The 27,037-nt window shown below is 35.8% G+C and overlaps 1 protein-coding gene across 1 annotated transcript in view; it reads left to right on the forward strand.

Moving 5' to 3' along the window:
* The first annotated feature begins 909 nt into the window (after positions 1-909).
* The window catches only part of LOC134527269 (mucin-2-like), a 57,858-nt gene continuing 31,730 nt past the window's right edge, over positions 910-27,037 (forward strand). The window contains exon 1 of the mRNA XM_063359797.1: positions 910-1,127. Coding sequence (XP_063215867.1) covers positions 1,065-1,127 — 63 coding nt within the window. The 5' untranslated portion in view covers positions 910-1,064. The remainder of the gene's footprint in view (positions 1,128-27,037) is intronic.

The raw sequence follows: 27,037 nt of genomic DNA on the forward strand, positions 1-27,037 counted from the left end.
CCGCTACCATGCCAGGGATATATCTGCGTCCAACTGCTGAGGCTCCAGCAAGCCCCACCGCGGAGCAGGCGGTCAGAAGTGCGTGTGTTTAGACTTGCAGGCAGTTTCCGCTACCATGCCAGGGATATATATTTGCGTCCAACTGCTGAGGCTCCAGCAAGCCCCACCGCGGAGCAGGCGGTCAGAAGTGCGTGTGTTTAGACTTGCAGACAGTTTCCGCTACCATGCCAGGGATATATATTTGCGTCCAACTGCTGAGGCTCCAGCAAGCCCCACCGCGGAGCAGGCGGTCAGAAGTGCGTGTGTTTAGACTTTCAGACAGTTTCCGCTACCATGCCAGGGATATATCTGCGTCCAACTGCTGAGGCTCCAGCAAGCCCCACCGCGGAGCAGGCGGTCAGAAGTGCGTGTGTTTAGACTTGCAGGCAGTTTCCGCCAACATGCCAGGGATATGTCTGCGTCCAACTGCTGTGGCTCCAGCAAGCCCCATCGCGGAGCAGGCGGTAAGGAATGCGTGTGTTTTGTATACTCGTGTTTACGTGTGCGCGAGAGAGTGTGCCATCCTCGATAAGGCGATGCGCTTGGCTGAGGGTGTAAGACGGGGGGGGGGGGGAACATATCTCTGTCAGATAGCCCCTGTTCGTGTCTCTAAACGTAAACCACCGCTTGTCGTTCGTGAGTTGTGGATCTTTTGGAGAAAAGCTGCCCCCCCCCCCCCCCCTTCTCACCACAGCCACATTTTTCACACTCTCTCAAAAATTAAATCTTCTTTTTTTTTTTTATTGTTGTGAGTCGATCAATATCTGTTCTGGCCCCTGCCGCAGGAAGTTTCCCAACTGTAGGCCGGGAGGAAGCACTGGTGAAACAAGGCCGCCAGTAACTAACCTTATTAAGAATATCGGCGCGTGCGCCGCGTATCGCGCCCCCTCCAGCCGCCCGCCGTGGCCTTGGCCGTCGCTCTGCCCGGGGCCGCTGGAAGCGCTGGTGGCGGGCTGGTCCTGGAGGGGGCTACTTATAAGAGGGCGGGGGGCGCTCAGCCACGCACCCCGCGGCGAGAAGTGACCATGGCAGTCCACGAGGCGCTGTTGCTGTGCGGCGCGGCGGCGCTGCTGCTGGGCGCTGCTCAGGTGAGGCTCCGACTCTCGCCCCCGGCTACATCTCCGTCATGGCTTCCGCAATTCTCACTGCGACAGAACTGAGTCCATCAATTGTTTTACGTTCAATTTATTTCAAATTTTAAAACATTTATGACAGATATTCTTTGTAATTTTAATGACAAGAGATTTAACATTGAGGTTTTTCGATATTTCGTGTCGACATATTTTTATGTATACCTTGATCAGTTTCAAAGTAATATCGGCTTAACGACAGGCAAAGCTCGTCGAAATCGTCATTGACAAGTGGACTTGTCTCACGGCCTGAGTACAATAGCCGCGCGCCTGGCGGTGACTGTCGTCAATCCCGAGTCTTCGAGCGCTGTCCTGTCCACGGTCATATAGATAGGTCTGTCTACTTCCTATCCTTTGCCTGGGCGTATCTCGGCTTAGTGATCTCGCGGCGGCCTGCTAGTAGCAGTGGAACCCGGCATTAACATTGTGTTAAATGGGAGTTTCGTAAAATATATTATTTCTAATTCCCTTGAAAAATATTTATTTTATTTTTCCCAGGTTACCATTTTTTTTTTTCGTTTGGATTCTTGGTAAATGCCTAATCTGTACCAATGACTTGAATTTTTTCCCGCATTTGTAAGGTAAGTTGAAGTGATGATTATGTAATATGTTTTTTTTATTTATGTCATGTCAGTAGCGTGGCGCAGTGGGCAAGAGCTTGGCCCTGCAATCTGCAGGCTCGGGTTCGATACTCATTGGCATAGTTATTTCTACATTCTCGTTTTCTTGTTCTCACAATATTACTCACTGAAATTCAATATGTTCAAACAGTTACATCACATAATTATGTGAGGTTTTGAATAAAATTCGAAACTGTATCTTTTAAAATAATTCCTGTTTAAATATATTAATTAACTAATTTACAGTAAACTTTACTATATTGAATATATTTACTTTGTATATATATGTATGTAGTCTAATTGTTTATGTATATTTTATTTCTGTAATAAATAGTTTAATATTGTGAGAAATAAAAAAATAAGATGTAAGAAAAAACACTATCAGTGGTTATGAACTCGAGTCGGAAGATTGACAGGCTATCTGTTTGACTACTGAACCACGCCGTTGACTTGACAATAATATAAATAAAAATTCCTGAAATAACATTTCAACTTAACTAACAAATGCGGAAACATTTTAAGTCATTGGTACAGATTAGGCATTTACCAAGCACCCAAACGAATTTAAAAAAAGTAATCTAGAAAAAAAATTACGAAAATAGTGACTGAATTAGGACTAATATATATATTTTTGAAACTCCCATTTAACACAATGGTAATGCCGGGTTCCACTGCTACTACCACCGTTAGTTTGCAGGCCGCCGCGAGCTTCACTAAGCCGAGATACGCCAAGGCAAAGGATAGGAAGTAGACAGACCTATCTATATGACCGGGGTTCTGTCAGTTACCCAGTCAGCTGTACTGTCATATTTCCTGTCAGTTGCTTAGTCAGTTGTGCTGTTAGTTGTCCTGCTAATGTACAATCAATTGTACCGCCACTAGACATTCGGTATACAATTGTGCTCCGCGGAATTTTGAAAGCCTCTAATCTAGAACAGTTACCATTTGAACACATGGATTTTTCCATAATATTATGTATGCCAGAGTTTGTTCAATAAGTGTTTCCTTTTGTTATTTTCATTGTATAGTGTTGGGGTGTTTAGCCATGATTTCAGTTTAATTCATTATATAACTTTTTATTGGTTATTTATTTACTAGGGTTTTAAAAAATTTCATTGGTCAAAAAACATTTAAATTCCGTCATGAACCGAGAGCATCTTTAATTTTATTTTATTAATTTATTAATGTGAAACACAATTTTGAATTTTATTTTTTATGTAGCTTTTTACGTAAAGCAATACATTTTAAAGTATTTATTCATTCATTTCTAAAACTAATTTTCCTAAAATCTTGGAAACATACTTTTTCCTGGGTACAAACAAATCAAATTTTAAACTTTTATAAACAAAATTCAAATAACGAAAACATTTATGACAAACAATTAATTCAAAACTGTATTCCAAATGATTACACGTGTCCATTCCATGCCGGAGTCCAATATTAATAGCTCATCAAATATGTAAAACCATTAAACAAAAATATTTTTACTTTATAAAAAATAATCATATATATCCATCATATTAATTATAAATTAATTCAAATCACGAGAATATCATGAAATTATAAATAAATAATTATTCGTAATTAAGTGTGACCGCTGAACCCAAAAAAACCTTTCTGTGTTTGTGCTACATGTTGTGCACAGACGGCATGGGTTTTTGTTGCTCGGGCAGAAGGTGAAGTTAATTCATTGTTGCTCGGGTAGAAAGTGAAGTTAAGCATTTTTGCTCCAGTAGAAGTTGAAATTAAGTTATTGCTGCTCGGGTAGAAGGTGAAGTTAAGTCAGTGTTGCGCGGGAAGGTGAAGTTAAGTCATTGTTGCTCGGGTAGAAGGTGAAGATAAGTCATTGTTGCTCAGGTAGAAATTGAAGTTAAGTCATTGTTGCTCGGGTAGAAGGTGAAGATAAGTCAGTGAAACGCGGGCAGAGGGCGTAGTTTAGACAAAGGTGCGCGTGCAGAGAACGAATTTAAGTTCTTCTCGCGTCAACCATTCAAGTCTTACAAACAAATGCATGGAATGATTTAGTCATAATTTATTTAAATTGCTATAGATAAATGAGTAACGGATTTCATGGGTCACGAATACAATCATTCAGGAGGGGTTCAAGACATGCATACAGAGTCCGTAGATCTTTTTCAGGTTACTTGAGTGTACATAAAGCAGTTTGTTGGTAAATTCGTTCACAAACTGAACCGATGTGTCCGTGCGTTGACTTTGCAAATATTCACATCAAAGTGAAAAATTATAAAAATTTTAAAATTTACACTTACATTTAAAAAAAACATATTTTTCTGTACGTGCGTTTATAATCCTATAGTATTATGCTTATATTTAAACGAGCATATATTTAGTGTCATATTATTCGTAATTTTTGAAATAATTTTATAGCGTAGAGTAAAATCCTTCAAATTTCAAAATATCTGTTGGATTTAATTATTCGCGTACATGTGTGGTTACTGCACTTGCGTCATAGTGTTGATCGGTTCTGTATTCGTGGGCAAATGTGAGATGAGTATGAAAATTCTATACACAAGTTTTGCTCTTCACAAAGTTTTGATCACAAATGTCCGGTGTTGTTTGCGGGCCGGATGGCGATCCCTCCCGCCGAAACAACACCCCGTCAGCTCGGCTTGGCCTTGCTCACACTGAGACAAACCAGTTACGAGTATGTAGAACTTAACATTGAGTGGTCATTATACTTAACACTTAAGTTTTATAAGGCTCTTTGCGCTGTTTTTCATATACGTAAGCTACAATTTTTTTTAATGAGACAAATACGTGCCACTTTCGACTCGATCTCAGAGCTCTTTTAACCATAAGGACGCCCTAAGTAAGGAACAGTTTTTTTCCCTAATTGGTCAACAAACTTTGATAACTGTTCATTTTTTTGCAAGAAGTTTTAATTCCAGCGTTTAGATTCAAATTCTCATATTGTTTTCATCAAAATTATGATTACAATAATAGGTAAGTGTAAATTCATGTTGGAACAGTATGGATTATCATAAAAGCAAATTCGCAAGTTAGCGTGTGCTCCTTAAAATTTATCATTGGAAATAAATCTTTAATCATAAGGCAGTCACTATCCAAACAATAAAACTTGCATATTTATCAGCTTTAAATGCTTTTAAAACCGTACAGGCCACCACAAATAAAAATAAACATTTAAAAATCAGTAAATATCACCAACTTATTATTTATATTGAAGTAAATAAGTAATTAACATGGCTACAGTTGAGAACTATTTCAGACGTTATGTATGCTACAGATTTCCTCCAGTGTTGCATGTTACGAACGACTGGTGGTATTTCTATATGCCTGTGATGTTATACTGTTCAAAAACTAATTTTCTGTTACAAAAATCACTCCGAAAAAATCTCTGTTTTGCCTTTATAACACTTAGTGATGTACGTCTTTGTAAGAGAAATTATACGTATAATTGTTCGTGTCAAAATATGCCAACCAGAATGTTAGAAATTTTTTTAATAAGTTTTAAAATTTGAAATCCCGTGTGCCCTTAATTTGACAGGTAGACTATCGTCATATTAAATAATAATTTTATAGGTGGACATACTGTATGTATCCATATAGATGACTAATGTTGCTTCGCATTTATCAGAAAAGTGATTTTTTCAAGTTATGATAATCCGATATCGCTATGTACTGCTATGTTGATGAGCTTAAATATGATTGTTTCTAATGCACTCTATTTCTTGTAAGCTGTTAATTTGTTTTAGTCCACTGAAGTTATTTTGACATTCAACCAAATAATTAAATATGTCAATTCTTCGTGTTCAAAAATATTTAAACGTTTAAGGAGTTTTAAATCAAAATAAAGGACAGTACAAAATATTTGTGTAAGAGAAATTATGAATATCTCACTAAGAATACCCACATGAAAAACTTTTGAATCAAAAACAATTTTTGGGTCTGTTTTATTTAAATAAATTTTATGAGCAGGTTCGTAAAATGTTTAAAACGTGAATCTGACGGAAATAAATCTCATTTTTCTTTATTTATTTGATAGGTTTGTGTCACTTAAGATACTTTATATTTTACGATAATGGTTAAGAAGAGTTAACGAGGCCGGCGCTTGGTTGGCCGGCTACGCCCGGTCTCCAGCGCACGCTGGCCATGTGGACGTTTACGAGCAAGGCCAGGGCTCGTGTTCGAAGCCACTTCCTTCTCCACAGCGCGTGGACTGTTGATCGTGGTCGAGTGAATATCACTGGACATTCACGATCGGTTTCCTGCAGTGCGGATGTAAGCCCTCCATCGCGCGGGAAGTGCTTCCTACTGCAGGAGGCTGGAAACAAACCAGAGACCCCCGAATATTATACGTGTTTTTCTATATTTTACTTCTTAAATATTATACAAAGAAAACCTTCCAAATTTTCCCCACGTGATAATATTCTTTAAATGTTTAGACATTCTAACAGAATATTAGGACGTACTCAAGCCTTCTTAAAAAATACATAGCAAATACAAAACGGGAAAAGAATGATATTGAGATACAAGACTTAATGATTGTTTTGAATATAAGCTTTCAAGCTTTTTTATTATATTCGAGCAAACATCTTAACAAATTTTGCAGTGATATGTTAATAATCAGGATAAGTTATTCCTAAATTTACTAACCAAAAGTACAAATTGAAATGTCTCTACTGCAGGCTTATGGTATAGTGCAATAATATCAGGGAATTGTGTTTCATCTAAGTCTAGTCACAGAATTGAGTAGTTAAATTCAGTTTTGAATAAAAGTAACTATTAGTAATCAAGTATTTTAATCCCCTTTTTTTCTATGTTTAGTAACATAACAATTCTTTTAATGTTAATTTAATTTAACTACGCCACACTGCATCATTTTGTGTATAAGATAATATGTTTTAATTTTTCTCGTCGTGGTATAATAAGATCCAGGAATAAGGCATTAATTTGAATTTTTATCTAAAATTATGAAAATTGTGTTTAAGACTTGTCCTTACATGAAACATATTATAGTCATTCAGTCCATGTTTATATAAATCAGTAAATTATTAATAAATGGCATTTGCCCGGCCAAGGTGAACGTCCTGGTGTCATTCTGTTACCGTGACCCTTGCCAAATTGAATTATAAAATGCTAAACTTGCAACCTGCGTGGCTGGTCACACTTCTCTGGAGGGAAGGGCAACTCTGCCGCCCGTTGAGACTTCAGGCTGAAGTTACAAGCCTTGTTCCAATTCGCCCTCTCCAACACAAAATCCTCTTCTATGCTCACATTGTGGTCTTAAATCACTACAAATCTTAGAAATTGGCGCTTTATTATTTTTAGACTTAAAAACTTATGAATTAGGCAATACTAATAATTAAACAACCAGTAGTTTAGTTTTAATCTCAACATGCACTATAATCATAAAGAAACCAATTTAAAGAATTGACAAATATTATTGGTGTCGTAATTCTTTCGCTGTAAAATATTAATAATAGTTTTTTTTATGGATGTGTAACTTCACTTCGAATGATTAATAAACTACTAAAGTCGTTAAAATTAATTATTAGTTTGAAAATACAATAATTTAAAACTATTTAATATTAATTTCATTTAACAATGACTGATTTTGTGAAAAACTTACATATAGTGTTCTGAGTTTAGGAGGGCTAACTTTAAACATATAACGTATCAAATAATAAGTTAAGAATGTTACAAAAAGGAAATCGTAATATAAAAATCACGAAACCCCAGACTAGTTAGTTGCACAGGTAACTCCACCACCCTTTATACAGGCAAATATTTATTTCATGGGCCGATAAGGATGTATTCCTATGTTTAGCGAAGGTCAGCATGCTACCCACAAGACACTAAGTTCCCGCAGTGTGAAACTGCCAAGAGAAAGTAGCCTGCTCGCTAAATATTTGACATTTTTGTTCGTGAAATATCAAATTCTTTAATGAACGATTTATGTTTTTCTAAACGGAATTTCCGTAAGTAACAAAACTTTTAAATAAGGCGTAATTTTTAACAAAATGTGAGTTTACCAAGTATTTTCAACTTTACATACTACATTTTCGTAATTATTTTGTTTATTTAGGAAATGTTGCCGTCAGTTCTATTTTTCGTAGATGTTTTTAAACGTGCTGGAGAGGGGACATGCACAGTAGATCGGGCCGGGGCCTCCGGTGCTCAAAGAACTTGATGCGCTCCAGGACACTTGTAGCGACTCAACTGCGGGGGTCGGCGTCACCTCATGAGCGCTCATGGCTGCTGAGGACCCACGATAGTTGCTGCTCAAGGTGTGCCACACAAACGGCAACCAGTACAGCATCGTAGTCATGCATATACACGCACGCTTACTATCATTCTGTTACTAACATGTGTAAAAATAACTGTCGCTAAAATTTGGTTCATTTGTACATCAGAAGACTCAACTTAAAATACGTGTTTAAGACAGTAAAAACAACTGCATTGATTAAATTGTGAATAAATTATCAAATCCGTATGTTCAAGTAAAGCAATTTTAAATGATGTGCATTTAAATATAACATATTTGGTGCAGTTTTAATAATTTAGAATTTGTGATGTAGGGTTGTTACGCATTGCATGTTTCTACCTTGTTTCTAAGGATATTTCAGCCCAAGTCCTTCTTCCGCGGTTGTCATGGACTGAAACATAGCTGCCTTTTATAAACATCTAGAAAACCTGATTTTGCAAGATACACCTCAAAGTATCGGTTGTAAACTGAAGTGCCAGCAGACGCATTATCTTGGTACGTTAAATAAACGTGAAATGCTGTAAGCACAACCAATAAGATATCGAATTCCCTGGTAATACAAAGGTATGTGTTTTTTCTCTCGTGAACGTAGGTTTTAAGATTTTTAATTTTCAAAGTTAACTTTGAAAACGCAGCAAACACGGTTGGTCCAGGCATCGTGTTTCCGGAACCTAAACGTAACGAATGTGACTAAGCTCACAGCTCAGGCTCAGCTTGAGCTCGTCTAGCTGTCCTCCCCAACCCGCTTGCAAGACTTCCCGCTGGAACCAGTAAGTAGTTTACTATAGGCCACTTCAGGCCAGGGCATTTCTTTTCTTGGTCAATGAGGAATTCCTCTAAACAATTAATAATTTTAAAGTACCTCCTTGTTCAGGAAAGCGTGTCCATTTATAGTTTTAAAAAATATCACTGTAAGAACAGCAGTATGCTAATTTCAGGTGAGGCCTAACAAACTGGACCGTAACCATGCAACAACCGGACAATTTCTTTTCCAAATTATGCTGTTAAAATATCCACTCGTTGTTTTGTGATGGACAAAAGAATACGTTATTTTTTTATACCACGGACTAGCCCCTCGTCTGTAACCCGGATTCGTGTCCCCCCCCCCCCTCCCATAATGGCAGTGGTGTGGCTGTTGGGTTTGTGGGAAGAGCTGCAGGTGGTTGTACACAGCCGTGTAGCTGGAAGCGGAACAATGGGACCACGGCCCCTGCTTGTTGTTGCCGTCCGGAATAAGTGCAGACACCACGGTTTCACAGCCGCGTGCTGGCGAGCGGAATGCAGCACCGGCCCGCTGTGCTGTCGGTTTGTAAACAGGTTCGCTGCGCAATGTGGGCCAAAGTCACCACGCGAATGCTACCAACACAGCAAGCGAGTACGCATTTTTTATCTTCCCAGTATAACGTTTTTAAAGCCTAATTGGTCATTAATGAGGAAGTCCGTTAACCTAATTTATCAGTCGTATGGATTAAAACGTGCTCTATTTCGGTAGGGATATCTGTAATTTGTTTCCGTGTCTTTGAATTCCCATATTATGTGTCTTAATTCAACACGATACTCTATCGCTAGAAAGTAGATGACATGTTCCGGATCTAAGGCATTTAAGTTTGATACGCTAAATTTTTTAACAAGAGTTAATAAAAATAAATTCAATAGTTAGGATAAGAAATGTAAACAAATGTTTTATTTTTTATTTTTACGGATTGCTTTTCCGCGTGAACTTACTTTTTCTTGCGAGTTAGCCAACATTTGGAGTGTCAATATTTGACTTTTACTACTGAATACTAAAATTACATGTTATTTAAATATACGTTTCCCTTACATACGCCAGTACCTATACGCAAGTTTTATCTGCGAAGCATTTCATTCCCTCAATTCATCACTGAACAGTTGTCATGATAGACTTATGTTGAAGCCGCAAAATTATGTTTAAGTTTATCGACTTTCCCCTGCGCCTAGCAGTCAGCATCATTCGAAACTGTCTCACTGAATATGCTGACTGCAAAATGCAGCGAAACGCGACCACGCGACTTCTACTAAACAAATAACTAACTGAAATTTTATTTTCCAGTTGTTATGAGCTACCTTTATAAGTGCACTCATTATTTCATGCTCGATAACAAACCAGACATTATAGTGTTACATTTTGTGAGTGAGAAAGTGAACACAAAAATAAAACTTGAGCAATTAACTTTTATAACAAATAATTTGCTATACGCTTCCGTTACGTCGGTGATGAAGGCATATGGTATGTCTGAAAACTAAGAGAGTAAGCAAAGTAAACCGTTGTAAATGTTCCAAAGAGTAACAGTGACCAGAGTTCGAACTCGGATCTCTCCCCGAGACTATTTGGTGCTTCGAGTGCCTTACGGCATTCGCTTTTTGAGAACAAGTCTTCTTCAGTGCAATCAAAGTATGTGTTTCACACGACGAAACATATATAATTTATCACTAGCTAAAAACAAATGCATTGTTCATCCAACCCAATTTATGTGAAAAAGGTATTTATCTTAAAACTAACAGTCAAGTTGATGCAACCATTAAGAATGGTCGAACAATTATATATCGCACAAAAAAATATTTGCTTTTATCCAATGCGTATATTTTTTAGTAAAAAACAAACAAAAACTGCTTGAGACGAATAAAAGCATGGATCTGCACACAACCCGCCTGCTGGCGAGTCACTGGTCTGGGCGCGGCCTCAGAGATCTTCCTGTTCTACGCCTCAGAGACCACAGCCACCTCCAGGTCTGAGCGACGCGCATCTGGGTGCTTGCTCCTTGCTAGCAAACCACTGTGTACTTTCCTTTGTAATGCGCATTTCTACATTATCTAACATTCTTACGACGCCCATCTCTGTAGACCACTGCAGGATATGCATGTCTTGCACTGAATCAACAGCACAGGCTCTCCTGGCCGGAGTCAGCGTCTACATTTGCCCAGGAGCAAATGTAATTCGGTTTCATCACTGCTTGCCAAGTGTAGTTTTGTCACTGATAAAATGGCTCCGACGGAATATTTTCCTTATGGCTTAATTTAACAAAAATTATGTGTTATTCTTTAACATTAAAGTATTGTAATTACTTTTAAAACGAGGCTGAAAACCCGTGTGCAGTGATGTTCTAGGCCCACCGATTATAAAACCATGACAGCCCACGCCAAGAAAACAGATATGCACGTCATATGAATAACTTGCTTGTAGTTGTGTCAAACGCAGCTGGCGTGTGTGAAGTTGTCGCATTTTTCTCTTCCTCGTGTTTTAAATATTAATTTCCTTGGGTCAGCTGAGTGGGTTTACAGTCAGCTCTGCAGCAAAACACAAAATACGTTGAAATTACTAAATTTGTACAGAAACTACCGGAATATTAACAACACTATTTTTTAATTGTTTATAAGATAAGTAATTTCAATTCTAAATGTTTTCAAATACGTTACCACAAAATTATTTTTTCCCCTATCAACAAAATATTGAAATAAATGTTAACATGATTCACATAACATTGTAAAAATATATTAATTAGTTTTAATATTTATTCTTAAATTTGTTAGTTGAATAATAAAATGTTTGAAACTATATTTGTGAACAAATTTTAATAAAAGTAACCAATACAAAAGCTTAAACACTCTAATTAAATATTAAAATAAAATTTGTAATTTAGTACAAATGGATTTACTTTATTTACAGGTACTTATTTTCATTTCTTTGAAATATGTTAAATATTGTGAGTGCAAATTTTAACGCGTTTAATTTACTTGTGGGAAGCACTTTATGCAGCAATTATAATATAAATAAAAGCTTAAAATAAAATAATTTCAAAATAACAAACAAATGGTTGCAGTATAATATGTACATTTGAAAATCTTGGTTGTTGTAGTAATTTTGAAAGCTGCTGCGTGTTTTGACTCCTAGCTGTATAGCTATCAGGAAACGAATTATTTTTCTACCCTCGTCAAAAATAGGCGGGAAATTTGATATTGCACAGCTGTAAAAAATCAAGAAGATAAAATAAATACTTACACATATTATTTTAAGATGCAACCGATGGTTCATTTTGGCGACGCCTTGTTTACACTCACTCTCGTGCTGATGGCTCGCTCGGCCGCCTGAGGCACGTGTCGGGCAACACAACAACCAACAATCACACAGCTGTTTGCGCTTGCAGCGTGCTGCAGACATATCAGCCACAACAATATCGTCCGTGTTTTTATATGAGCCTAAATCACATCTTAAATATACATTATTGTTGCTGCCGCAGCCTCTGTTTGTTGTCACTGGCACTGATTGTCCGAAGTCTCCACGCCAAACTAACAGCTTCGGTAGTCGTGTTTATACATGAGCATGGTTTAAATTATATTATTTGTGGTTATAGCTACACAACTCTTCAAGACTACCACAATACATATTTCATCACACATAACCCAAGTAGTTCCTATGCATAAAAATTATAAACTCTTGCATTTGCCTCAGTAATTTTCCATTTAAGTATTCGTAATTTTTTCAAAACATATCGGTAATTTTAAATTTTCGATCACAATTTTTTCACATCTAGAAGGTGTTGTACAGAAAATGAGCAGGCGATCTCCACCAGACGACAAAAAGATGGTTTACACAAGATGACTGCCATGATGTCATACTGGCTGGCGTAATATCTCTCTTGGCATTAGTGGTGGGAGAACATACTGCCGGTGGCTTCCTTGAAGGAAGGATCCATCACCATTTTTAATCGAATGACCTTGTCGGATAAATACCGAAGACTACATGACAAAATTATATTTTTCATTAAAATTTAATGGAATGATTTTTTTATCAATATATATATTTTCGTTAAAATTGGATACGAATTATAGATTTTCAAAATGGAGGCCGTAACGAAAACTGCAACCTTCTAGAAGTAACGAAAAGTGCAACGATGACATTAGACACATCCGTTATGTTGGGTGAAACGAAAAATGCAACCTTTTTATAATTCAAGATGACGACATAACGAATAGTGCAACGGCGAGGTCTTAATTAAAGATGGCGGAATTTCTATTAAAATTTTATTAATTAATTTTTGTTTTAAATTTTAATTTTTTTTTCTTGATTTTCTTGCTTAGAAATTACGGATTTACAAGATGATGGGCGTAACGAAAAGTGCAACGTTCCTAGAATCCAAGATGGCGGGTGTGAAGAAAGCGAAGTTTTATTAATTTTTTATTTAATTTTCAATTAAGAATTTTTTTTAATTTTCTATACATTAATTACATATTTACTCTCGCCATGAATCTAATAAATAAGGACTGAGATGTTTTCGCTAACTAAACATTTGACGTAAGTAATTTTTTTAATAAATTTCCGGAATTTTTCGGTAAAAAATTAAAGATTTAAATTTTACGATCAATGTCAAGGTCAAAACTCCCTTCCAGAAACTTATTAGAGGCATGCCCATTGGGAATTTAAGCCTCAATGGGGGCATTTCGAATTTTTGAATTTTTCTGGAGTAAAAACGGGAAATTTTCCCTAAAAATGGGATTTCTTCCCTTGAAAAAATGGAATGTTTTCGGAATTTTGAAGAAATTTGAGTCATTTTTGTCTAGTTGTGATGAAATTTGTCACCAAAAATGGCCGCCGTGACTTCAGAAGTCGGTGTGTCATTGACCCTATCCACTTCGTCACCCGCACGTACTCCTGACTCTGTAGCAGAATATAAATTACTATACTACTATAGATAGATTATAATTAAAACAATTATTTATGATAAAATAGCCGTTTGTAAATATACTGAAATTCGAAGAAAATTTTGTTGGTTTTTAAGGAAACATTTTTTATATGTTGTTAAGTAGTAATATTTTGTATACCGCCAGCATCTTCTAGTAAGATTTTCTAAGCCCAATAAAATCTACACACGAGTTGGGGAAACCGTAGTTGGTTATCGTCTAGGTGATAATGCCAGGGCTGTTATGAAACACACACCTCTTTTCATGAGTGACACCTGTTAGCGACGCAAGACCGAGGCAGGTTTAGTGACAAACTACTGACATTACTTCTAGTATAATTTCATCAAGCTGTATATTTGTATACTAAGAATAACTTTTGGAGAATTACATTAATGCATTTCTTACGCCTACTAGGATTTGAATTGCCGTGGGAATATCGCCTTCGTAAAGTAGAGAGCAAAGGAAAACCAGGGATAGCATCTTGGAACTTTAAGCAAATTTAATGCGTTATCAAATATTAAAGACCAAATTTATATGTGGTGACCGCTGATAAATTGTTATTTAAGAACAATTATAATTGGTTATATCAAAACATGGTTATGTTTCTAAAAATGTCATTAATTTTGTTACCGACGTTTGGAGAGCAGTCACTAGGCTCTCGTGTTACAAGTGATGGGAGAATACACATCTCATGACTCAAAACAACAGTTTATTAAAATATGAGCTTACTAAAGTTGCAGATGAACATCACTCCTTCCAACTTCACCTGCCGAGAAGTTGTTCATTAAATTGTAATATAATAAGTAACTTATTAAACATTTCTATCTAAGTTACCGATCCGACTATACTTGTGTGAATGCAACGGTCTGCATTATTTGGCAAGTTCGCATTACAGGTTCCATTAAAAAAAATACTGCAGTTAAGAATTTAATCACTTAAATGTATGTAAAAAATACGCATATGTATGAACCTGCAGCTATAGTGAAACGTATTGAACTACTGGTTCCAAAATCTTTGTTAAGGTACGCAACATTTTGTTGCGTACTTTATACATACCAAGTACATAAATAACCAGTGCAGTCTTGTTGACCGTACCAACGTCGCTATGTCATTTTTGCATTGCTTGGTATCAGTTCCGACGACGTACTAAACTTGAGGGACTGGAAGTATAGAATACATTTTGATCCAATTCCGTGGCCCACCCTTACCAGCACTGCTTTGTGGTTGAAGCAAAGCCAGTTGGCTCCAAGGCCCACCAATCAGTTCTTCTTCGGGCGTGCCGAGGAATCACTCTGAGTGTCCACCCCAGCCTGTGACGACCCTCGCGGCCGCACCACGACTGCAGCTGTCGGGAAGACTCTGACTTGTGTTTGGGACGGCTGACAAAGCCTGTGGGTCACCAGGTGGAAGCGTTACACGAGCTAGGCGCAGTGCGGGAGGCTTTCTGAATGCCCTACTCCCTGCTATCATCCCTTGCATTGCTAGGCCAGTAAAATAAAGGTTTTGGTGACGAATAATTAGAGGAAAGCTGGAATCTGTTTTAATATACGAAGTTCATTCGTAGTAAGAGTATCCTAAGTTTGCGTTGGCCGCCATTTTGAAAAATACTGTAGATTTTTTTAATTTTTTCCTGATTTTTCTCAAATTATCCGAAAACGAATTTTCCAATCAAAAAAATTGTTCCGAAGATAAATGTAGCTTATTAAATTACGATTCGAAAGAGTACAAATTACATTCAAATGAGTTATTTTGTTACTTACTTAACACATTTTGAAAACCACCTTTTAAAAAGTATTTTCTAAATATTTAATTCTTTAGTTTTATTACTAGCAATATATCCGAAATTGCCCATCCTTACCGAAAAAGTAATGAAATAAAAGTTGAAGAACATTTTATTTTGCTTTTTACGAACACTGAGTTTTATTTAGTACACATACATTTTTATATAAATTAATAATTTGAGCCACAATTGTAAAAAGGTTATGTTGTGAGAAATCTTTCTATTCGAGTAGATTATTTTTGATAAGCAGATATTTCTTTGGTCAAACATAACATTTACCATCTAATTTGATTTGGTAGGAAACGCAAACTTTATACAACATAGGATTAAAAACACTTTAAAAATGATCACACATGCTAAACCACTTAAGTGATATAAACTTTTATTTTACTTCATATGTTGTATTGAGAATAAGAAATGGTTTTGTGACTTAATAAATATACATTAATCACTGAACATAAGGTAATCAAAATCAATGGAAGGCTGGGTGCCCACAAAGGTAAAAAATAAAATAAATATTTCCTAATCCGAAATAATTTTGACATTCGAAAAAGTTTTATTGTTACTAAAATTGAATTAATAATATACATACTTATTCGTTTACACACGATACATACAATCCATTGAAAGTTTTAGCACTTAAAAATTATCATATATGATGGATTTATTGGATAGGTACTCGTAACATACATACTACCGAAAATATAGAAACACAGGGATTAATAACAGCATTAAAATGTTTTACCAGTAACTTTATAAATAAATACAACATAGTGATTATCAAATATAACATTATAATAAAACAAAAAGTTAGAAACTGGTTCTATAAAATATATTCAATATAATGTACTATGGCTTTAACAGTCTCATGACAACATCATCAGAAATTTGTTAATATCAATTAGCACTGTGCATTCGTGGAGAACTAAACAGTTTCTCTTTAAATAATAACGTCAAAATAAAATATTTATAACAGAAAATACAATAAACACATATGATAATGATTTTAAGACTGGCCAGTTAACTGGACACTGAGGATATATGACATATTATTACTTATATAACCACACATGTGATTTAAACAAAACACAAATGATATGTTTACATATTTTCAAAATAATGTCACATCAGACAGGTATTCGGAATACATGGTGCCTCTAACTCTGTAGATTTACCAATCTCCCTTCTCATCTTAAATCAAATCATTCAGCAGTGAATCTATGATAACAAAGAGACATTTCATTATCATTTATATTGTACAGTTATAACAAACAATTTTTACAAACAAAACATTACATAACATGTGAGCTAATAAATCACTTTTTAAGTACATAATACACACACTTATGTTTTTTTTTCTTTTAGAACAAGGTAATTCAGGTGGCTGCTCTAAGATCTCATTCTCATAGTCTGATAAACACTTGTCTTCTTGGAGGTCTATATGCTCTTCGTTGCAGACGAAGTTTGGTTGAACAATGTCGTCTACTGGGGAATTGGCACACGATAGGCCTTTGCAATTCTTGCAGATCGTTGTACATTTCAAATTACTTTTTCGGCAAGAGCAGACTCCATTACAGCCTTTGGCACACCTGCAAGCAGGGCCGGCCCTACACATTTTTCAAGTGTAAGCGAACAACATTTTGGCGCCCCCCCCCCCCCCCCCCCGCCCCAAAAAAAATAAATAAATAAAAATAAATAAATCGAAAATGATAACATTATTAAAAGAGCTTTTGATAATTTTGGTTTACAAAGCAGTACCACGTGGTTATCTGTAATATTATTTATACACCCACTACTTTAATAAATTAAATCATGATATTAAATAAAATAATTTACAAACTTGCATCAATTTTTACAAGAATAAAAAACGCACCTATGTTATAACTGTACATAAAATAGAGAATGTAAATGAATATAACTACACTCACATTATAAGAACGTATGACAAAACTAAAAATAAATCATTAAAAAGAGATATTTCTGGGTTTCATTTTTGCGTATTCATTGAGTATGAAATCGGTGTCCATTTCATTAAGCAACTCATTTTCAATGGACATTGTTGCCAGCCCACCCAAACGCTCTTGAGACAAAGTTGATCTTAAATAAATTTTTATCAGTTTTAACTTAGAAAAACTTCTTTCACCACTGGCCACTGAAACCGGAAGAGTCAGAAGAATTCTCAGCACAACAAAAATGTTTAAGAAGGTGTCCATATAACCATTTTTGGTTATGAACGACAACGCTTTAGCTGGAGAACTTTCAGACGGCAGCATAAGTCCAAAAATTTGTAGCTCGCTAAACAGTTCAACTCCGTTTATATCACGATCTGCTCCATCACGTAGAACACTGTCTAGAAAATTACAAGCATCCTTCAACTCATTTCTATCCCAGGTGTGTAAATTTGTAGTATTATAAAGAAATTTGAAACTCTTACTGTGGTTCTCCATAAGTTCAAATCTCTCTTTAAGCGAAGATATTGCTGTGTCAAGTACTACAAAGAAGAATTTAACTTTGAACGATGTCCTCCCAGCCTGAATAGGTTCATCTTCAGTCTCGTAGGAGAATTGCTTTTTTGTTTTCCTTGGACGGACTTAAGTTTCTTTTTCAAAGTCAGCAGAAATACCGACTTTTTCTGCAAGCTGTTTTGCATATGTGATGACGTTATTCAGGCCTTCATCTGATCTCATTTGCTCTAGAAATCTCTGTACACTTTTGACGACATCCATTGAGCTTTGCAGGTCATTCGTAACCTTTTGCAAGACCTTACTTACCATGTTTATTTTGAACAGAATCTCATACCAAGTTACTAAACAACACAGAAACTTGAAACTTTGCAGTTTTCTTGCGATTCCTAAAACAGCGTTTCTGCCAAATGCATCAAGTTTCTGGTCTTGAGAGGCTTCAAAAACAGCATCGTATATTTCCTCAATATGATATCTTAGAGGCAATAAGGCCTCAATCCTACTCTCACATCGAGTGTTGCAGAGAGATTTTACAGTAAGATTTGGCGTGTGTTTCATCAAAATACTCCATCGGTGAGTTGAACATGAGAAGAAATTAAAAATTTCTTGAATATTGCTAAAACAGTCAACTGCAGTAGGGCAAGTCATAGCGGCATCGTTAACCACTAAATTAAGGGAGTGGTTTCCACATGGCACAAAAATTGCTCGAGAATTCAAATCAAGTATCCTTTTCTGAACTCCAACATGCTTTCCTTTCATATTGGAGCCATTATCATATCCCTGGCCTCTCATGTTCTTTTAAGGAATGTTCCGTGTAGATAGCTCATTGAGTAAAGTTTCTGTGAGGCCTTCGCCTGTAGAATGTGTGATAGGTACGAAACCTAAGAAATGTTCTTTAATTGACACTTCTTCATGTTCTACAAATTTAACAAACCTTACCACTAATGTAATTTGTTCAGTGTGACTTACATCGGGTGTACAGTCCAGTAATATGGATTAATATGTAGCCTGTACTATCTCATTTAAATTGCGATCTTGGATTTTAGCGGACAAGAGACCAATAAACTTATTTTGAATATTTTGCTTAAGTAATGAACATGTGTCTTTTCAGAAGTAACTCTCCTAACGTGTTCAGCTATGACAACATCAAATTTGGCAATGTATTCTACAAGTTTCAAAAAATTTCCGTTTGTTGGGACTGAAAAGAGTTTCTTTTGTTCCTCGAAAGGCCAGTCCTTGTTTCCCTAAAAATTGGACAATACAAAGCAAGCGTCTAAGAACTTGGTTCCAATGTTCGGTTTCACCTCGGATAATTCTTTCATTTTCTTTGTCAATAGTTTTACCCGAACGCAAACGTAAGGCTAGTTCCCACCAAGACTGACAAATTTTGATGTGATTATGAGACCTCTCATGACCGGCCAATATTTTTTCCAAGTCTATTTTATATTTGGGGCCGCGGCGGCCGAGAGGTTAGATCGATCGCCCTCCACCAAGGCGACCCGGGTTCAATTCCCGGCCGGGTCACGTAAACTAGGTACTAATATGTACCATGGACAAGGCCGGGGGTTTGCCGCCTTCGGCGGCTCGGCGCCCCCCTTTGACCAGCGCCCTACGCGGCCGCGTAGCTTGCGTATACCTAGGACCGGCCCTGCCTGCAAGACACAGTTTTGAGGATCTGTTCGGGTGCTGCATCTCTATTTGTTGTAACAGGGACTAGACCATGTTTGGATGTCTTCCAGCCCCATAGCAGTGGATCGGTGTGGTTGTTGCTCCACATTTGCACTTGCAAATATGTTCTCAAGGAATGCTGGCGAGCAGCTGCTGGAGTTGGAGGCAAAGAAGCGAGGTTAAATTCATTTCTTTGTTGCGATTTCTGAAACATCTCTTAGGGTATTTCATCTAGTGGTATATCACTACGTCCAGAGTATATTGCCGCAATGAATTTCTGTCCTGCCACATCAATTTCATCTGCAGTAGTTTCGGCTTTGTTAAACACCCTTACAGCTTCTCGCAACTGACTCTCTTTCTCCAGCACCTTAACGAATTTCAGTTTTCCTTTTCTGAAAAAAGCTGATGTAGTGTCGCAACCACTGAATGCATGAAGGAATAGGATATTATCCTTAGCAGGTTCAGATGAATTGAAATTGCGTGGACTGTAAAGTGCATTGCTATGTTGACCCTTTCCTGGCTTCAATAAATATATGTTGGGGGAGTCTGAAGCTAATGCAGTCAAAATCACCAACAGGTCAGTGTCTTCCCCCACAATAACCACACAATCAGCATGCTGGGCGATGACAATTGCACTGGTCACAATTAGAGTGTCAGCATCCTCATTCGCCTGCTTTACAACAAACTGCTCAGCTTTAAATTTCTCAGTCAACATGGAGATAAGACGGTTCTTGTTATGTCCATTTGATAGAAATAATTCTTGTGGCATTGTCACCGACATTGTCTCATCAAACATAACATTTGCTGCTGTCAGCTTATTGCCTCTTCGAAGTCGTTCCGCAGATTTTATACTCTTCGCACTTGTTTCATTTGGATATCCATCGAAAACAATGGTTGCACCTTGTCCAAAGTAATGTTTAAAATACTCGACATATTTATTTAATATTGACGATAAGGGTTCTCGGGCCTGCCACAACACACGGTGTAAGAAGTAGCCTCCATCTATGACGTAAGCAGAGTTACTCATATCAATTGAATCCTTTTCAGGAGTAAACAGGTCGTAGAATGCTGATTTGCGTATTTTACGCACACCAACTTCGTCAAATAAGGACAACGAATACGGAGTCAGCTCAAATTGAAAGTATTGTTTCAGTTGTTCATTTGATTTTTATGAAATGAAATTATGCGGAAAATCGTATCATGGTTGACTGGAACTTCTTCCTTGTGAATTTTCACAGCAGAATTAACACATCGTAGGGGCATCACTCCCTGTTTTCGCTGAAACTTGACAATACCAAAATTACTCCCAATCATTCTCGAAATGCTGGAATTTCCGGCTTCATAAGCTAGGTGGCAGTTAATCTTCTCTTCTCCGGTCAGTCCAGTACTTATGGACATTACTTCTTCCTTAACTGGGAATGGATCATGAGAGGTAAACCAGTCCAGCAATTTCTGTACATCAATGTCGTCTCTTAATATACGTGTTGCCCTGGCATCAACACGCTGCTCAGTTGTTGCAAATGACACTCCACAGAATGTTTCAATTTGGTCTAAAATCTCAATAGTAGCAGGCATTGAAGAGATCCACTTTGCCAGAGTACTGTCTGTAATACCTCTTACTTGTACATGTTAATGGTTTCCATATCCATAACTTAATGAATATCTAATAAAATGAAATGTTTCATATACTTGATTTTAACCTACATATTTACGATGAATAAATGCAAGCATTCTACTGAATAATCTATAAGTGGGAAAAAACCAAAATCATTCACACCACGAAATGTAAAATCGCATATACCTGTTAATGTAAAAAATATTAAAATAATTAGGTTTTGCTAAATATTGAAATAAATTTCCTATAAATGATGTACCTTTTTTTTGTTTTTTTTGTTTTGTTTAATGATGAGCCACTTCAGAGAAGTTGAACATGCAAAACCGATAGATTTGGAATATCCCACAAATCTAAATAAATGAGTGATTTTCAAATTGTCTTCTAAAGAAAACGAAATACCACTTTTCGTATATATATGATATTCATTTGAAGCGAATTTCAACTATCTAAATTTAACTTCTTTACATACTTTTTGATTGGTCACTTCGTTTTGGAGAAATTTGAGAAAAACCTCAAAAACCAACAAAAATATTCAGTTTTTTCAAAATGGCGGATGAAGCTTCACTCGGAAATTGGGGCAAACCTAATGTGATCATACTAGGGGTATGCTGAATACCTTAAAACAGTTTCCAGCTTTCCTCTAATTATTCGTCAGCACTGTCTTTTTTTAGTCTAATTTTGCTGGCCTATGCAGCCTCTTCCGGGCTTAGTGCGTCGGGTCTTCGTATAGTCATGACGAGATAGACCACGCACGGATGTGCAATGTGAATGATTTGTGGACCCAACACCGAGCGGGTGACTTGCCAATAGAGCTTTCATGGCGTATGTTGAGATTATAACATCTCACAAAACTTGGAATATGCGCGTTTCGGCACTGTAATTGTTATTTCTCGATAGGAACACCGTAAGATTAAATTAATATATTTTAACATTTTTATTTTACGCATGTCTTCTGGAAATGCGAATTTAAACAAATATGTGTAGCATTGTTTACAATATATATTTTGACTGTTCTATTGGCGAATCGTCATCCAATAATGGTCATACGATACGAAAATGGATCTATGTCGTCAATCGGCTAGACCACATAATTTTAGGATATTCTAGAAGCCATTAAATAGAGAGTGAAAATCTCGTTATTTGTGAAACATATAGGCCTACGTCTGTAATTGAAGTAAATCCTATTTTAAATGTAAGAGAAGTGGCCAGTTTTACGTTGGAGTATGAACTTGATAGGTAACCAAATATACAGCAAAGCAAATTACAAAAAAATTGTTAATTATTACTAATTGTGTAGTAAAAATATGAGTTAAAAATTTAAAAAAAAAATCCAGTGTTGATTCTTTGATTAAATTTGAAAAAAAAGTATGTTTTTAAGTGGTAAGAAAACATTAACTCCAAATTACTGGAAAGAGTTTGAAGGGGCATGCCTGGCCACGCGGGCTTCAGGGTCCACAACTGTGGTCGTGCAGGCGAGGCGGGACGGCGGTGAGCGTGTGCTGCGTAGAACAGTTCTCCCCTGCGGAGCTTTCAACGTATAATTATAGCATTTCTGTAACAATGTTCAGTGAAGGTATTTGCCTGTTTTGTATGACATAGGTCTTTAGTTCTTGTTTTCTGATACACTAGTTTGAATGAAGTCGAGAATCAGTTGAAATGTTAAAATTTTGTGTATCTAATATGCGTAACTGTGTGTGACGGGTGCATTCGTTACTAGGACGAACAGTTTGCAATTACGGGCACGAGTTATAGTCTGTCTCACTTTTATATGGCAGTACAGAGCAGATGGCGCCCACTGTTGCCAGATTGATACCACCCAGATTGTTAACATTAATATTTTTATTTTGTATATTTAAAATATTATTAATTCACTAATTTTTTAAGACCATAAAATATTGCCCTTTGATAGTTATTACAGTTGTATAGGTACATTATGAAATAAAAAATAACTTTATAAACATCAATCATTAATTTAAAGGACAAACTTTTAGAATTATTCGGTCACTATTATAACAAGGATTCCAACATTTAATTTATATCGTCCATCAGAGCTCAAATTTTTATCATATTGAAAGGTATTCAAAACATTACTGACCAAACGGTTGAAAACTTTCAGATAAATTGTCTTGAAAGAGAGGTAATAAAAATATTATCAGATGATGTTCTTGATGAAATCTCATTCATAATTTTACTCTTTTACTCTTAAAATTATTATTTTTTCTTTCATTTTAAAATTTTAAAAATTGTGTTTAAAACCTTTGTGCTATTTGCATATATTTTGCAATAGAACATACGGAAAAAAGGACAGCGCTAATAGCAAAGAGTAAATATTAAAATGCACATTACAATCTAAAGATGAGAGGCGCTTTATGCAGGAGGAAAACAAACGAATTTTCATGACGTTGCAATACATTTGGAGCTATGGTCAGCCGGGACTTATAGACTCCATAGTCTTGTTAGACGTAGTGGATACCAAGGCCACTTGTCTGGCTGCGTGACGCAGGACGGAGTGAACAGTCACGTGGTCGCAGGAGCTCTCGCTGGCCGCGTGGTGGCAGGACTCATATTCGTGAGCTCCGAGTCGTTACCCACTGCGATCCTGGATGTCCTTGCCTCTGAGCCTCTGCGCATGACATGCGGTGTAGAATTCTGTCAAACACACACAAGGTCGTTATGTTTCAGCGCTGTGATGATGAGCTGCATGGATAGACTTGAAAGCATCCAGTTATGTATGTTGATGTCTGAGAAAGTGTTGTTCTGTTTTGAATTACTATCAGAGAAATATTTTGGACGTTCATCTTGTGTACAGAAATGGTATACTTGAATTTTAGCTTATATAGTCAGAATATTATAGTACAGAGATTTCGAAGAAAAAATAATTGATAATTTATAAATATAAACATGTATTTTAGTGTTTTTGTCTCTTGCGTAAACAATCAGCATCACATTATATTTATTTTCGAGGCGTTATTAAATTAAGATAAATTGTTATCCTTGCTGATATTATTCGGCACGAATCAGATGTGACGAATTTCCTCGTTTAATTCCTGTAACCGCCAATGTTAAATATTCCCAGACGAAGAGTGCGCCATACTAGTTTTCATTTACTTTCGTAGTAATTTTGAAAGCGTGTCTTTGACCCCGAGAGGCTTCACTGAGACACAGGCATGTATGCTCACAGGAAGCACGCTGCTGTCGGACTGGTTGCGAACACTCAGACATGTGTCACTCGCCACACTTGACTTCAAGGCCCACCACATCAGTTCTTCTTCAGGCGTGCCTGCGGATTGAGTTTCCTTGTAGTCTGTGACACCTTTGAGGCTCAGTATAAATCGATTACGTCAAACGGCAAGCATCCATTGAATTGTTAATATGTTTGTTCAATAAAGTGTTATCACTAAAATATTACTTTTTGTTTCATTCATAAATAATTTCTTCTATTTTTTTCATTTCCTTGTTTCAGATAATTAAATTTTTAAATCAAATGTTTTAAAATTATTTTTTTTAAACTACAGTTTTAAAATGTTTGGCTCACAAACGCACTATACTACTGTGCTATTAAAATTCCACACTATTTCCTACTGATTATAATTAAATTCTGTAGCTTAAATTTTAATCGCTTCATTCCACCAACTAATACATATGTGGGATAAAACGTAGCACCGGTAGTGTTGGCTTCTGCCGCTCACGTTGGCTCATGTCACTCATGTCCGTTCATGTCGGCTCACGGACAGTCTTGTATCTCGGTGTCTAGAGGTTCGCCCTCACCTGCGCTGCTAAAAGTTTTTTTCTGCTCATTTCGGGGTTTATGAAGAATTGTTTAAAACATCAGACAATTTCAGATATCTTGTGCTCAACCCGGACTCAGCAACGGTCAATGAACTTCTAGTCAGTGTGACGCAGTGTCAGGCAAATATTTGATAGTTAATATTTGTCTGTATTTTAATGTTTAAAACTAGAAGATAACACGTTATGTTTATATTATATTTCGGAACAAAATTGAATGCTGCAAAACACAAAATGTATTGTTAATTAAGTGGATCATCAGAAAAATTATCCTAGATAACAAATAATGGCATGAACCTGCAATAATGTACCATGACCAAGAGTAGTGTATTTGAGTAATCTGAATAGTAAAAATACAAGAAAATTATAATGTTTATATTGTTTCCTTATTAGTATTAAAACCACTGGATTTATTCAAGCAAAAAATTATGTATAACTACTTACAAATAAATAAACTGTTTCAGGAATAGTGTAGGTACATTGATGAAATTATTTAAAAAACTATTGGAAATGGCTATTTACTTTTTTTGAGAAGAAATATATATAGTTTTAATTTTTTTTTATCTGTTTGTCGGTTTTTCTGTTTGTTTCAGCATCAGTCGAAACTACTTTCCAGATTATGATCAGTTTTTTGAAGTTATACTTCTTTAGGCGCGTTATGAAAACATTATGAGAGTGAAATTTTAAGATGCGCGCGCATCACTGTAACACAAAATTAACAGGTTAAAGCTGCGCGCGCACCATGTGACGACATTTTCAAAGGAAGATGGCGGACCCACGTGTATGAACATAAACCCACATTACGGGACATACCAAACGTATTGGTGTGCCAAATGAAACTATATGATAGTGAAATTACCATGGAATTTATTTTGGTAAACTAAAATAGTCATAGTAAAAAGTAAATTCCAAGGTTTAGAAAAAACCATATTATTTTGGTATTACTTCAGATATAATACACATTTTCCTCGTAAACTTTTGTCATAGCAGTGGTTATACTGCGCAGACAATATGCTGAAGGGCCGTGGTTCAAAACTTAGCGGTAGGTTTTTTTTTTTTTTTTTACTTTTTTTGAAGTTAAACTTTTTTAGGCGCGTTATGAAAAAATAATGAGAGTGAAGTTTTGAGATGCGCGCGCATCACTGTAAAACAAAATTAACAGGTTGAAGCTGCCCGCTAAATCGCTCATTAAGTCTCGAAAAAAAGCTACCAACAAAATAGAAATAGAACCTCTATTAGTGGCGCATGTTGGCACGCTCGTCGCCCCTGATCACTGTTTTCATATTTATAATATTTATCCACATGTTTCTAGTTTCTACATTCACAACACGTGTTTCAGTTTCATACAAGTGCGAATTATATATGTGATAATAAATTATATTCAGTAGTGATTTAAATTGAATATTTTGATTAATATTATTTACTATTCGTAAATATTAGTTAAACAATTGTGCCTTTATACTTTTTCAAGATCTCCAATATAATTGAGGTTAACTATCCGTATATATTATTTATTGATATAAATTAAAATATTATTATTTAATATTATTAATACTAAATATTATTAAATTATTAATGTAAAATATTTATTATTGTTTAATTAATATTTACAAAATAAATAAATTTAATAAAACATTTAATAAAAAATTTGTGATAAATTAAAATCGAACATCAAAAGAAAATATTGATTTTTAATATTTATTATTAAATTGAATAAATAATTAATTTTTATAAAAATAAATGAACAAATTTAATGAAAACGTTTTGATAAAAATGAAAAGTGAATATTAAATTAAGAAAATAATCAATATTTAAAAAATGAAAAAAACTTAAATTAAATTTTTTAATTTATTATTAAATTTATTAATTTTCTTTTAAAATATTAAATAAACAATAATAAATATTTAAAATTAGGAATCTTATAATATTTAGTACAAATTATGTCATATATATTTATTATTCTCTAAATTTTATTTATTTAATTTTCAAATTT

This window comes from Bacillus rossius, chromosome 1 (genome assembly GCF_032445375.1).
Source record: "Bacillus rossius redtenbacheri isolate Brsri chromosome 1, Brsri_v3, whole genome shotgun sequence".
Classification (NCBI taxonomy): domain Eukaryota; kingdom Metazoa; phylum Arthropoda; class Insecta; order Phasmatodea; family Bacillidae; genus Bacillus; species Bacillus rossius.